Source organism: Saccopteryx leptura, chromosome 4 (assembly GCF_036850995.1).
Source record: "Saccopteryx leptura isolate mSacLep1 chromosome 4, mSacLep1_pri_phased_curated, whole genome shotgun sequence".
Classification (NCBI taxonomy): Eukaryota; Metazoa; Chordata; class Mammalia; order Chiroptera; family Emballonuridae; genus Saccopteryx; species Saccopteryx leptura.
This window is the reverse complement of record NC_089506.1, coordinates 115,389,037-115,404,791: the sequence shown is the minus strand read 5'-3', so window position 1 is coordinate 115,404,791 and position 15,755 is coordinate 115,389,037. Positions and strand designations below refer to the sequence as shown.

Here is a 15,755-nt window from a genome sequence, read left to right as displayed (position 1 = left end):
AGTTCCTTTCCTCGTCTGCTCTGAAAGGCTTTGTAGTTAATGGTGCGGTATGTCTCAAAATAGTTTTGTTTCTCCCTTTTTTCAATGATCATCATAAGTGTTTCTGCCCACTTAGAAACCGAGCCCCAGTCTCAGCTACTTCTTTACATGAACTTTTAGAAGATCCTTTAACAATAGCATGTATATTTAACTTTTCTCACACTGGAAAGAATGACTTGAACCAGGCTAGTCTGATAAGCCAGTTCTTGGGCCCGGCCACCCTGAATCTTGAACACTCATTATCTATCTTAATCCATTAGGGCTACTATAAAAAATACTGTAGACTGGGTAGATTATAAACAACAAAAGTTGATTTCTCACAGTTCCAGAGGCTGAGAAAGCCCAAGGTCAAGGCACCTACAGACTCATTATCTGGTGAGAGCTGCTTCCTGGACGGCTGTCTTTCTGCCGCACCCTCGCCTGGCAGGAGGGCAAGGGGACATTCTTAGGCTCCTTTTATAAGCACACTTGTCCCATGACCTGATCTCCTCCTCCCACAGGCCCTGCTTCCCCCTACTATTATATTGGGGGGATAGGATTTCAACATAATTTGAAGCTTGGGGGACTCAACTATTCAGATCATAGCTCCTACCTTGAGGTAACTGATAGAGGTTTGCTTCTGAGCTCAGATCAGAGATTATTTGTGCACTCGCCAAGGAGATGACTGTGTGACAGTTTTCACTCTCTTGGACGATGGGTTAATTTCCTAGTGAGTAGAGTAAGCTATCCTAAAGATGTGGAAGGCAGCAGGAGCCGTGTCTTACTAGGTGAGACCAAGCAGAGTAATGGGTTAAGGTTGCATTAACTTGGCAAGAGAGCAGAATTATTGGAGGCCTCTGAAATAAACTCTGTTCTTTTCCAGATATTCTAGCGGTTTTCAGTGTTCTATTCTTAAATATACTGCTCACAAAAATTAGGGGATATTTCAAAATGAATACGAAGTTATAAAATATCCCCTAAGTTTTGTAAGCAGTATAATATCCCCAAATTTCTCAAAATGATGCCTGACATGATGGTGCACTGTGCCTCACTGATGCCACTCTGATACCAGCTGCTTATCCCTTTGTGCACTCTGTGTGGGAAGGCCTGAGGCTGAACTCTTTACACTAACCCTCTGGCTCCTCAAGGAAGTCGACAGGATAAGCATTGGTAACCCCATTTTACATTTGAGGAAACTGAGGCTTGAAGATATTATGTTATATAACTGCCCAAGGTCACACACCTGTTAGGTGGCAGAGCCAAGGCACCTGGTCAGTATCTGGTTCTAGAGGATTGCTTTATGTAAGAAGAGGAAGAGGGAGAGGAGAAGGACAAGAAGAAGGAGGAGAAGGAGGAGGGGGAGAAGGAAGGGGTGGGGAAGGAATATTAGTGTTCAAAAAGCAGAGTAAGAAAATTGGTCATTTAAAATAGATTATTGTCCACTGAGATCTGTCCGAGCCCATGGGTGAAAGCCACATCTCCTGTCAGGGAGCACCTTCCACAGGAGGCTGCCCTGGCTGATGGCCACGCTGAGCAGCAGCTGAGCGCCCCAGGAGCGAATGCAGCTTCCACTCTAGAGTTGGTGGGTTTTTTCCTGATTGATCCATCACATTAAGTTGCTTGCATTTTCAGAAGACCTCTTTTTTCTACTTCTCTATGCATCAGCATTTTTATCCCAGTGTTAGCTACTAGCCGAGTCTGAATTTCAGCAATATTGTCCGCTTTTACAAAAAAAGTAAAAAAATCTTAGAGCTTCAAATTTGTAAAAAATAGTTTGAGGATCTTTCTTTTCCTTTCTCTGTTTATTATTATTATTATTATTTGAACAATTTGTTTCTTTTTCTTAATGATTATATTTTTCTTTGGGAAAGAACCAGAGTTTCTTTAAAATACTTTTTTTATATCAAATTTTTAGCTAGAAGATTTGTAAAACAAGTTGTCATTTGCATTAGTTTATCATCAGAGAAATAAAAGGTAATAAAAGAACAATAGAGACATGTATTTTTATCACAACAACATAGCGCGTTCCTAATATTTGGCTGTAAAACTAATTGTTGATGCACTTTACAACCGAGAATGTATGCAATTATGTGATCATAGAACAGAAACATTCACGATTGACTTACACTGTTGTGTGGCATAGCTCAGTGCTACAGGTGGAGAAATGAAGCCAAGTATGGAATGGAATTGGAAGAGCAGCCTTCTCAAAATAAAGTTTTCGCAGGGTGAAGGAACCCGTGTGTGCCAGGTTTTAACTGAAACTTAATTATAATGGTCACATTACAGATTATGTAGAAAGAAGAAATTGGTTGACTCCTGGTGCCTTAGACATACAGGTGACTGTGGTTTTTTTTAACAAAGGTACAAGCATTCCTTCCTAGTACAAAACATCCCATTAAAGTGTGGACAACAGAACACTTAAGCCTATCTACCCTATTTGGTGTCAAGAAGAATGAGAAATTATAAATATTTATTTTAAAAGAGAAAGTTAAAACCAAAAGGATATATGTGTCATGCTCAGTGATTCCAATAAGTGGAATGAATCTCTTGGCTTTTATTTTTTGCAATTGTCTGTAATCTCACTTAAAATATATCAAAAAAAGGTGACGGGACAAATATCTTGTTACCTAACACATTGAGAGACACCTGGTAAAGGCACTGAGTGAAGTGTGGCTTCAAGTATGTCAAGGAGGCCCCGGTTGCAGAGGCCTCTCCTGTCGTGTTTCGTGGGCAGAGGGCGCTCATGTAAAGAAAATACTGTCTTCTAGGCAACTGCTGAGAGTTTCTACCCAGCTTGGTGGTGATGTCAGCGTCGCCATGGAGATCTCATTCCGTGGAGGGGAAGTGGATTCCATAGTCCTGCTTTGGAAATGTGTAAATAGCAATGCTGTTCTCTTGCCTTTGTTTGAATCTCTGCCCTCGCAGAACAAGGCACACCCGGAAGATCTGAGGACAGGAAGTCCATATTTGTCTCTCTATCTTTTTCTCCCTGTAAGCAGGTCAGTCTTCTAGGAGGAGTGTTGTGCAATGACAAGTTAATGGAAAAGATATGAATTCAGATTGCACATAAAGAGAGTCAGAGCGCTGAATATGGTTTGTTTTGTTTTTTAGTCCAAGAATGAATTAAACTTCCTTTAAATTTTTTTTTTTTTTGTATTTATCTGAAGTTGGAAACGGGGAGGCAGTCAGACAGACTCCCGCATGAGCCCGACCGACCGGGATCCACCCGGCACGCCCACCAGGGGGCGATGCTCTGCCCATCTGGGGCGTCGCTCTGTTGTGACCAGAGCCATTCTAGCGCCTGAGGCAGAAGCCATGGAGCCATCCTCAGCGCCCGGGCCAACTTTGCTCCAATGAAGGCTTGGCTGTGGGAGGAGAAGAGAGAGACAGAGATGAAGGAAGGGGGGGATGGAGAAGCAGATGGGCGCTTCTCCTGTGTGCCCTGGCCGGGAATCAAACCTGGGACTCCTGCACACCAGGCCGACACTCTACCACTGAGCCAACCAGCCAGGGCTTAAAAAATTTTATTACACACTTTTTTTTTTTTTTTTTTTTTTTTTTTAAGATTTTTAAAAATATATAATTTTATTTTTTTTTAATGGGGTGACATCACACACTTTTTAATATAAACTGTACATGTAGGATGTATGTGATGACTATTAGAAGTGGTTTTTATTAACTGAAATTTATAATACACAAACATAAAGGTACATGTTTCTATGTATTTGAATAGACTTGTTTTCCTATGCCTTGGTTGTTAAGAGCCTAAATTTAAATTCTAACCGGCCTGGATTCAAATTCCTACTGATGTTCTGTTTAATATGGCTAAAATTTAAAATCTGTAAAATAGGGATAGTGGTAACATCCAACTATTGCCAATAGAGTCTGTCTTCTTCGTAGGAGAGAATTAAATGTAATCATGTATATTGAGGATTAGATGTAGTAATGTGTATGGAACTAGTATATTTTTATTGCTATAGCACACCAGAAGAATTTTCATCCTTTCTTTATATATCTTCAACATATATCTGCTGTTGGTCGAAAATACTAGAACAAATGCAGAAACTGATAAGAGGAATTCGGTAACAAGCTCAAATCTATGCAATGGTTATGGCAGATCTGGGCTCAGAACCCAGGTATGCTGATCCCCTCTATCCCCTTCAGAGGGCTTTAAAAAAAAAATCACATCTGGCGACTGTAATCCCAAATTTGTGGAGACGCCGTGGGTGTGGCATTATGCTAAGCACCATCAGAGAGAAACTGATGCAAAAATGGAATGTTTTCATATGGGATTAGATTCATATAATAACCATAACAGGAGGTTAGGATTGAAAATTGTTAGACTATTAAGCATTCTGAGCTATAAATGGGTTATCTCCTTTATGAATTACCTATGATATATACCCAATTTCTTTTCTAAAGTGGGGACATTTTGACGGGGGAAAGTCTTCTGAAAGAAATCCAGGCTTCTGTTTGCCACAAAACTAAAAGCGGGTGACAAATTCCAAGAGGCCCTGAGTGAACGGTTCAGAGAACCTACATACCTGTGGTAGCCGGAGAGCCTACTTGCAGATGACTTCCCTGGCGTCCTTTTAGTGGCAGCTTCATGGAAATCAGAGGCATGACTGTATCCTGGCTTCTTATTAATAACTGACGCTAATTCAAAGTATGCTGTCACATACTTTGACAATAATTATACCAATATAATCCATCTTCTTAAAGTGAGAAGGGGTACCCCTATACTACGTTCTCTCCAAATCTAACTTAGGAAAGAAACTTGTTGGTACAGTGCCTGGGAGCTACACACTATGTTTTTTGAAACTTTTATTTGTGTTTTTTTTACAAGTTGAGGGCAGGACCCTTCACCAGCAAAAAGATCACAACCTGCTTTATCACAACAGTGTGGAACTGAACCCACAATCCCTCCGCAGTGTGCCTGCATTAGGTATACATTTCATTTATGCCAATTTGCAACTAAAAATATATTTGGGTTAATAAAAATAGCTAAAATTTATTGAGGCTTTATTCTCGTCCAACTCATGGTCTTACCTTATCCTTAAGACAGTCGATATGATGCACTCACTGAGGAACGGAGAAATTAAACACAGTGGCTGAACGAGCTTAACATAGAGCCCAGGCTTTGACAAGTGGGGGGTGTTCTTGGGGAATTGTGCCCAAGCTGCTGTCTCTATTATGTATAGGAGCCACACCCAACAGAAGATGCTGCCTCTGCCTTTGCTAAGTTTAGGATACTTTTGAAATAGGACATGTTTCAAGACAGCTAACTGGGGCTTTCTGCCTTGCCCACGTCAGTGAAGTCAGTGGTGGTGACAGAGTAAGGGCTGCAACTTCAGCCCCCTGCCTCCAGGCTTGTGACAAGACCCCGGAACCAATGCATGTTACCCTCGCTGAATTACTGATTCATAACAGTGCGACAGGAATTCTTTGGAGTGCAAGTCTGTACACATATATAAATATATTGGCAAAGACGAGGTGAAGAATGAGGGCGGTTGTATATTCAAGGCCTAGCACAGGTGCTGGCAAATAACAGGTGTTCAACAAACATTTATTGAAGGATGACTACAAGTTCACAGCAGGGGTGAAACACTATGGATTGGAGTGGAAGATAAGGCTTGAATCTTCAGCTGAGCCTTGAGCCACAGTAGGGATTTGAATAGGCAAAGAGTTAGGTAGGAGAGGTTACCTAATGGGGAAAGTAAAATCATACCAAAAATCACACGAGGAAAGAAAAAGCCCTTTTCTGAAAAGAATAAGTAAAGAAGATAAGTTAGAGAATGTTTTAGGTTAGAGCATAGCCCTTCCATCCATCCAACCATCCCATTTTTCCATTCATCCAACAATTGCTTGTTAAATATCAGGACCATCTCATGGCTAAAACTACTGCAGATGGGAAAGGGAGGTTGGAAGCAGATTTCGAGGAGTCTGAAACGCCAAGCTCAGAAAAGGAGCTTTAATAGTGATATTTTTTCTGAGACATGGAGGGAGATTTTGAAAGTTAACAAAGAAAAGAGTAGATTGACAGAATTAAACAGGATGGAGTGAAGAGAAAGGAGGACAGGTGAGAAAACTCATGACAGAGAAAGGCGAAGGTCTACAGGTAGAAGGATAAGATCCAGACTGAGGTGGTCACTGGTGACAGGAGGGAAGGGAAGGGGGCAGGAAAGGGCCTGTGTTTGAGAGAGGCTACAGAGGCGAAGTCTGCAGCCATAGGGAGACCTGGGAGAAGATGGCATGCTGACAGTGCCCACTCTTCTGGGGAACAGGAGGATGAAAGTCAAACAGGAGAGTGGAGAGGGAGCCCTGCTTCTCGACGTGCTGGAGTTCTCTCTTTTCTCAAGCTTGATGTCTGTGCCTTAGTATCTTCCCCGTATCTGAGCTTGATAGAGGCTCCCAACACAGCACCCACTGAGTTGAGATTTCATGAAAGAATAGGTCAACCATCACTATTCCACTGTAGCCTGTTTTTTTATTCTTAAATGGAACTTATTTTTCTAAACAGGTTATCACACTCAGTTGTGATCATTTCAAATGTGAAGAATAACACTGTATAGATATGTAAAATCAGGTCATTATGCAAAATGTTGGTTTTACTGTTTTCTACCTTTTCTAATCTTTTCATATCAGAAAGTACAGTTAATTCCTAAAAGAAAATTCTCAAAGTATATTGGTCTAGAGCAGAGATTTTCAACTTTTTTCAGTTCGTGACACACATAAACTAATTACTAAAATTCTGTGGCACACCAAAATATATTTTGGCAATCTGACAAAAAAAAATAGGTATAATTTTGATTCATTCATATCAGAAGGGTGGTCCTTGTATTGACTGTTGTCATTTTCTTTTTATTTGACAATCTAAGGGAAAAGAGGTCAGTGCCCCTGCCTCAATAGTCAGGTATTATATGATTTAAAACTTCTTGTGGCACATGGGTGGAAAATCACTGGCCTAGTGGAAAAGGTGGTGCGTGCTTCTCTGTGATTCTTTTTTGTTAGCTGGAGGACACAACAGCTACCTCTAGATCAAAGAGAGAGAGTGTGAGAACATGGGTAACTGAAGTGATTAATTCTAAACCATCATCTTTATTGTAACCTTGTGTTGAAGGCTCCTGTGCAATCAAATATTTTACCAAGGCTTCTAACAAGGAACAGTTTTATAAATTTGAATTTCACCTGCTGACCAAACCCACCTTCTCCGGTGGGAGCTTGTGAGCAAGGAGAGGCTAAATGAGACCAGAGCACAGGGCACAGGAGACATCATCGTTACTGACAGTTCAACCGATTCTTTGATTTTGGTCACTGAAGATTGAGAGGTAAATGAATACAGGTTGTTTCACTGGAATGACTTCTTCTTGTCTTTTCTTTCTGTCAGGTGATGACAGTTACTTTTTTTACCTTTTTAAAACACCGCATTCCTTTTATGTTCTTGAAATCCTAAATTTGGAAGCAGCATCAAAAGTTCATCATGTTTCATTTCCTCCTTTCCAACAGAATTCTACCTAAACTGTCCAGGCTGGGTGGTTGTCTGTTCTGTTCTTTGCATCTTAGGTGCTGGGAGGATGGTCACGGGTATGTGATGGGAAGCAGTTGTTGGCTGGCAATCTGCTCACACATGTTATGGTTTTGGTAATACCGAGAGGGGCAAAAGTAGCTTTACAGTTGTTTGTATGGGACATAATACAGTAATTAATGAATAACGATACAAGAATAAACTCTGTTCGGCGCACTCACAATGATAAACCTACTTCCCCCCTCTCCCTGCCTTGTAGTTACCTGTCCACTGTGCAGTAGCACAGAGCATGCACATGTCTGTGAACACGGTCTGGTTAGCAATCTCACTTCCGTGAGGCCAGCGATGAGCACACGTGGAAAGGAAGGACTGTTTCCTTTGGAAGACAGCGTTTTTCATCTGTCAGAGATTTGTCATCAAATGTTTGGCATAGAGTAGGCTCATCACGAATATTTGCGTGAGTAAAAGAAGAAAAGAAGATGAAAGAAAATAGCAAGTTGCTTGAGAAACACGGCTGCCCAGGAAACGTAGGTACCTGTTCCTCCCTCCGTGTGCTCCCCAGAGGGCTGGTCACCTCTGGCTGCTCCGTGAGAAAAGAGTTCTGGAATCAAACACTGTTTGGAAGATACGGGATCTTTCTCTCTCCTTTTTGGGGCTGTGATGGACATGGGCGCATTAAGCATGTCGAGAAGACCAGATATGAAGAAAAACTTGTCTTTATTGGATGAACTCAATATTTCCCAAGCCTGTTTGCATAAAACCCATTAACCATTCACACTTCAGGAAATACTGCACTTTCTAGTTCATTGTTCACATTTTTGCCTGAGGTAGAGACCTGGTCTTACTGGGTCTCACAAGTCCAGCTGTGTGCTAACTGGGACACAGGCACAGTGCAGACTTGTGTAGGGAACTGAGAATGGCCTGTATGTGGCTGAATGCCCTCTGGCCCGGGAGGCTGGGTGGCGGAGCCGTGTCCTGACTATGAAGACAGACAGAGCCATGGTTGGAATTGGAACAAAAGAGAGAGTTAAAAAGGACAGCAGGTTCTGAACGCAGAGCACCTGTTTTTAACCTTAGTTAGATGGGGGCTTCGGACCTGCTCTTGAAGACCCTTGGTCCATCTTTCTTGGTAATTACAATGTCCCTCTTAAATCACCTATGTCACCAAGCTTTCACAGACAAAGACTGATGACTGTGGTTGTACCTCACTCGTACTTAATGCTTATTATCGAACCATTGTGGGCATTTCATTCTTAAAACTTCAGCCAGGCAATTATTTGGAAATAAGAGATTAATTGGGCAATCTATCTGAAATCTACACATCACTGCATTTGGGGACTCGAAATAGTGCTTTGTTCTACTACCTTCCTACTGTCAGTTTTTGCAGCACCTTGATGTGTCAGGTTAGTGGAACAAAGAATGAACAAGAGCAGAACCTCAGAGAGACCGTGCAGCTGAAATGACAATTAAGTGAGAGAGGAACTAAAAGAAACACAGCGGAAAGACTCACCACCCTAGGAAGGTGTGACCAGGGTCCTCAGATATACAAGGAAAATGCTATTAGAAAGTCTGTTTCCTACAGGTCTGAGAGGGTGCCTTTCACTGGCCGCTTTAGGATCTGCTCCAAAGTGGTCAAAGAAAATTGAAACAAGATAGAAATCAGCAGTGTTCCCAGTGCCTTGTGTTGGCATTACACGCATTGTGAACAAAATGTTATACCGCATGTCCAAAGATGAGTGATAATGCTTGCAATTATTTATTTTGACCACATTGACTTGAAAAATGACATTTAGTTCTCAAAGTTCTTATTGGAGGAGAGTACGTTGAATAAATATCAAAAGGTTGTCTTAAAACGTTTCTTTTAGGCTCTGGCCAGTTGGCTCAGTGGTAGAGCGTCGGCCTGGCGTGTGGAAGTCCCGGGTTTGATTCCCGGCCAGGGCACACAGGAGAAGCGCCCATCTGCTTCTCCACCCCTCCCCCTCTCCTTCCTCTCTGTCTCTCTCTTCCCCTCCCGCAGCCAAGGCTCCATTGGAGCAAAGATGGCCCGGGCACTGGGGATGGCTCTGTGGTCTCTGGCTCAGGCGCTAGAGTAGCTCTAGTCGCAACAGAGCGATGCCCCAGATGGGCAGAGCATCTCCCCCTGGTGGGAGTGCCGGGTGGATCCCGGTCGGGCACATACGGGAGTCTGTCTGACTGCCTCCCCGTTTCCAGCTTCAGAAAAATACAAAAAAAAAAAAACAAAACAAAAAAAAAACACGTTTCTCTTAGGTGAGTATAAGGAGTTGGGCAGCATGAACATTTTAAAGTTGAGCATAGCTTGAGTTGAGCATACAGCTGTTTTAAGTCTGGATAATCTAAATCTCAGCAATAACTGACTTTTTCTATTATTCCTTTCATGAAGGGTTCCATTTTGGGGGCAGAAGGGGTCTAACAGAGATCATCATATTCATATTATGATACAACTATTTTTCTTATGTAGTCACCCCAGTGATTATCATGTATATATTACAGTATCAGGTACCAAAAAAGAAAATCTATGTTGCTAAAGTCATATGTGGGCTTTTATTACTATCAATGAATATTACAATCAAAAGAATAAAAGGGGTGCACCTTTCACACATGTTGCTGCATTCAGTCTATTATAAAAAAAGGGGGCTCGTACCTCCGAGCCTATGGATATATCAGGTAATAAATGTGACAGTTACGGGTTCTATTTTCCTTATCCCAACCTTCCTACACAACGGCAACAACGTAACATGTTTCTTACTAGTAACAGATGCCAGGATCTCCCTTTGAAATTCCTCTGGAGAAGCTGCCTGTCGATTGCGTTCGACAGGAAGTGGCTTCCCACAGATGTGGGCTTGCGGTGCATTGTTGTAACTGCTGTTCTGCTGACCCCTTGCTAAGTGCCGTGCTTTTCTCTTGTAGGTGATGTGCCTTCAGGACTTTTTTGGTGACGATGACATTTTTATTGCATGTGGACCAGAGAAGTTCCGTTACCAGGATGATTTCTTGCTAGATGAAAGTGGTAAGGAAAAAAAAGTTCAAAACCAGGGGAAATTTGAGGCAGCTTTCCAAAATGAGCTGCACCAGGCCAAGATTATGTCAACTCGAAAGCTGCCAAATCAGTTTCAGATCCTCACCAGCGTGTCTTTTCCATATCTCGAATTTCTTTGATTTTTTTCTTTTATATATATGTTTATATATATAAAACAGATGAAATGATCATTGGAAAGGTTAAATCATTTAGAAGGGTAAACTACCAATGGCTAATTTATAACCATTTATTAATGGAATTGATGTTCTATAGAAAATTATGGTATGGGATTTCTACATTTTTTAATTGTCTGTTTTCCTCAAAACTTTTGCTTGAGAGATTTGTAGTCATCGAGTTACTGAGTATGTTTCTAGCTTCGGCTTTCAGGTGGTCTCCTTTGGTTCCTAACGGGGAAAGTGACTTACCTGGTGTCACTTTTCTTTTAAATACTCCAGAATTTGAGGTCATTACCATCTGTGAGGAATAAAAAAAAACAACAAAACAAACTTGCAGCTTAGAAATGAAATGTAAAAAAGAGACAGGCAACAAACAGGGAAAAATACATTTTAAAAGGAAATGGAAGTCAAAGATTATGACTTAGGAATGGTTTTTTAAGATATTGTATATCATCTCAGAATCTTCACAGCATTAAGGAAGAGGGTGTTAACGAGTCTTTACCGTGATAATACTGCTTCTCATTCCCGAGTCCCAGCATCACAGATTGTGATGTAACGTTCGTGCTCTAACCCCGCTGACGTGCAGTCGCATGGGGTGTCTGTACATGCATGTGGACACATCAGCTACATGAACTTAAACATGTTACAATTATTGCAGCCTTTAAAAATGACTTAAAGTGTGTAGAGAGGGATAGAAATCAAATTACTCCTTTGTTGTGAAAACGTCAGTTGGCCAATAAAAATACATAGAGGTGTGTTGTTTGAAAGATTGATGTTATTTTGGTTCACAATTTCTAACAGAAAGAGTGGTTTGGTATCTTTTCCCTCTAACTAAGTTTTCTTTTCCTAAATCTTTGGGGGCAAAGATTTATGCAAATATATCACACATACAGCATTGCCATCCCCCTGGGGAGGCCTCCCTCCAAGGGCTCCTTCTCCAGGGTAAGGCAGCTTTGCGGTTGTGTGGAACCAGTGAGTGCTAGGGGTCAGACAGAAGCATAGTTTTGAAAACAAACAAACAAACAAACAGTCTTGAGTTTCCATGTAAAGAAAATAGCTGCTTCTGACAGAATGGTCTGAGAGACCAGATGTATTCTGAAATGAAAGTTTCATCTGTTGTTTTGGTATAGAAAATGGCCTGTTTGATTGGGCCCAGAACACAGCTCAGTCTCACGTCAGCAGGGTTGGCCCGGGGCTCCCAAGCTCTCAATCTTTGTCCAGGGCCAGGTGGATCTGGTTAGGTGAGGCCTAGAGTTTGGCTTTCCCCACCATGATGTACTCGGAATTCCTGATCCAGTACTCTGCTCCTATTCACTTGCATAGATGGGTGGTCAGGCTTCCTGACAGTACAACAGACACACACCAGAAGTCCACTGTGGTTTCCCGTTAAAACCCTTTCTTGTTAAAAAGAATGTATACAGATCTCCCTTTCTGCCTCTATGCATCCATGTATCTATTTATCTGTCTGTCTGTCTCTTTTATCTATTCATCTATCATCTATCTATCCTGTCTGTCTCTTTTATCTATTCATCTATCATCTATCTATCCATCCATCCATGAATCCATCCATCCAACCATCAGCATGGCAGTGCACAAGCACACGTGCAGCAGGCACCTTGCCCGTCATTTGTGGTTTGGCCCTTCAAACTGTTTTAGAGAGAAAGTGAGAACTTCACATCTTTCCCCCTGATGAATATACCTCAACCGTTTCTTGATGTGAAATACATTTGCTGAGTAACAGTGTCTTCCCCCATCCTAAAAGAAACACGTGGAAATGCGGGGGGAGTGGGGAGTATCTAAATTGAGATTTTACTTCCTTGGATAAGCTTAACCTGGGAGATAAAATTCACACGTTGACAACTGCAGTTTCCCTGTTGCCTGTACAGTGTGTTCTAGTGCTAATGTATTAAAATTCGAATCTTTTTAAAAGAGCATGATTTTTCACCCAGCTTATCCGTTCTTGCTAAACGGTACTTTGCACATTGAGGCTTCATATGGCCTGTTCCATGGTGGCTTCCTAAAAGGAGTGTTGGCAGGGGGACACAGACGTCTCAAGAATTAATACCTACGCTGGGCGGTGGTGCTTGATTTAATGGTGCCAAGAAGTAGCCTTTTGCCACAGTTTTTCTTTCAAAATTAAGGCAGCCCCCAGGGCGTGCCAGCTCAGCAGTGCTCCCCCCCCCCCCCCCGGTACTGCTGGGGCAGCTCCTGGAGTCAGCTCTGATGGTCCTCCTGGCGAGGAGGTGTATCATTAGAGACCAGAATTTCATGGGGCTGCACTGGGAGCCGAATCAGTGTTAGACACCACAGGGAGCCTCCTTCCTCCCCTAAGTGTTCACATGGGGGAGAAAAGGCTTTCTGTTTCCAGCTCAAAATGTAACCATTTTAGCAATATCGTCATCAATGAGTGGAGTTTTTAACACCTTCGAAAATGGTGGCTGCAGCACTATATATGGAGACAGACAGGCCGGTGGAGCCTTCTCCGGCCCGGCCTGCTGTCTGATTTAGAATGGTGACACACAGCCAAGAAAAGCAGCAAATTGGAGACTGGAACCTTACCTCCTTGGTTTTGCCTGGGTATCGATGATGAGTTGACAAATGTGTGATTCGTAGCCCTTAAAAAGTGGCAAGAGTTTGTTGAGAAAGGCCTACCCCACGCCTAGGAGGGACCCGTAACTCCTTGGTGCTGAGGGTCACAGGACACTGTCTCCCATCCCTCCAGCCTCAATCAGTGCCCCACGCACCTCACCCTGCCGGGCCTGCCACCGGCTCAGGGGTCTAAATATCTGTCATCCGTTTGGTTTGGTTGTTTTCTTTGAACCATTTCTTGAGTGTTCTTGATTCTGATGTTAACAGCGTTACTTTAAACTTACATAGTTTTGCATCTAGTGCCGCCGTAAGAAAGTCCCACAAATTGGGGTCTGAAACCACAGATTCTCTCACATTTCTAGAAGCTGAAAGTCCAAAGTGAAGGTATGGGAACCACTGTGTGTCCCCCAGAGTCTCCGGGAAGAACCCTTCCATCCCTCCTCCTGGTTTCTGGTGTTGCCAGCGATGCTTGGCATGGCCGGGCTGGTCCCCCTGTTTTCAATGGCCTTCTATGTGTGTCCAAATTTACCTCTTCTTATAAGGATACCAGTTATTAAATGAGGGCCCACCCTAATTCAGCCTGACCTCATCTTAACGTGATTGCATCCACAAAGACTCTATTTCTAAGTAAGGTCACATTCACAGGCCTTAAACATGGGGGTTTTTTTTGGGGGGGGCACATTCCACCACAGATGTTGTTTGAACTTGTCCAGGTTTCATTTGAACTTGAGTTACAAGTAAACTCATTTCTATTTGTTTGTTTTGACCTGTCTGAAGATTTGCACAGCTGTGGTTTTCTATTCATCAGTAGAATACATAAACAACAGAGCTGTGACAAGGCTGCCCCCTCACCTGACCTTCCATAGATAGGGTCACCTGACGGATCAGAGGGATGAATGCGGAGGGCTGGTCCGAGGATGTTAGCAAGGCGCTTGACAGAGCCCCTTGGACTGAGGTGAAAATATATGGGCTGGATGTTAGAGGGGGTTGTATTTTTCATTGCATGGCCTTGTCCAGAAGGCACTGGTTTATGGGTTGATGTCGAATGTGCTGGAGGTCTCTGGTAAAATGGGCTCATAACGTCTCGGGAGGGAAGAACTGTTTGTTCAATGACAGTCCCAACACTGGGTGCTTCCCTGGGTTCTGTATTGTTCAGCATAGTCAGAAACGCCCACCAGGGAGTTGATGGTGTGTGTATAAAGGCATCCGGCAGGGAAGTTAGTATGTTAGAAGCCAGGACAAGGATCCCCAAAGATTTTTAACAGAATAGGTAGTTTTTAAGAAGGTAAAATTGCTGCCTGATCCGTGGTGGCACAGTGGGTAAAAGTGTTGACCTGGAATGCTGAGGTTGCTGGTTCGAAACCCCGGGCTTGCCTGGTCAGGGCACATATGGGAGTTGATGCTTCCTGCTCCTCCCCACTTTCCCTCCCTCCCTCCCTTTCTCTCTATCTCCTCTCTAAAATGAATAAATAAAATTTTTTAAAAAGGTAAAATTGAGTTGGTACAAACAAAAAATAATGTTCTAGGGATTTTTAAAGAAGAAAAGCCAGCTCTGCAGTGGTGGTTAGCAGCCCCGTAGCTCTGACAGCAGCTCGTGTGAGCGCGAGCACCTGCGGTGAAGAGGGTTGTCACGAGATGCGGCTCGGCCGTGTGCAGTGTTAGACACGTCGTACATTAGAAAATCTGTCAGGCAAACGTTGGCTGAAACAAAATTAAAATACAAAATTTGTAAAACTGGTATAGAAATATAGCAAGTATAGTATAGATGTCTAGAAGAAATTTAAATAGTTAAACTCTCACATGATGTGTTTTTGTAAGTTGTTAACATAATTTATAGTGCCAAAGTTATGAAAGTTTAAAACTGCACTGAAAGGTTTTGGGGGTACTGTGCATGTCCACATGTGTGCATGTGCGTGTGTGTGTGCATGTGTCCGCACAGAATGCCGGGCCAGTTTCTCCCGGCACCAGGCAGACCGATCTGAGTGCAGGGCCTTCCTGGTATGTTATTCTAGAGGGGACGTTTCCTCAGCTTCTCTCATGGACTCCCATGGGGTTGGCTTCCCAGAATCTGCTTGGTAAAGGTTTTTATAATGTTTCATCCTGACCACTCTGCAGGGACTCAAGTCCTTAGTGAGATGAGACAGAAGCGGCCTCAGGCACCATTCACCACAGTGTCCTAATTGCTTTCCCCACTCCAAGTGCAAGGAGACGGGTTAGAAGCTGAGAAGTGGATTAAGGTCGGAAGACACAGGGTCTGGTCCAAGCTCCATGTCCTACTTGTTGTGTGGTCTCTGAATCACCGTGCCTGCTTCCTATTCTGCAAAACACCTTGGTGGGGTTTTTGTTTTTTTTTTTCTTCCTGGGTTGTAATGGACCTCAAATGAGATAATAAATGTCAAAGCACGTTCAA

General features: G+C 42.7%; 1 protein-coding gene across 6 annotated transcripts in view; it reads left to right on the top strand.

The window, feature by feature from the left end:
* Nucleotides 1-15,755, top strand: part of DCLK1 (doublecortin like kinase 1) — a 384,157-nt gene that overhangs the window by 175,976 nt on the left and 192,426 nt on the right. For all 6 annotated transcript variants that reach the window (XM_066381031.1, XM_066381032.1, XM_066381034.1 and 3 more), the window contains exon 4: nucleotides 10,472-10,571. In XM_066381031.1, coding sequence (XP_066237128.1) covers nucleotides 10,472-10,571 — 100 coding nt within the window. The remainder of the gene's footprint in view (nucleotides 1-10,471; nucleotides 10,572-15,755) is intronic.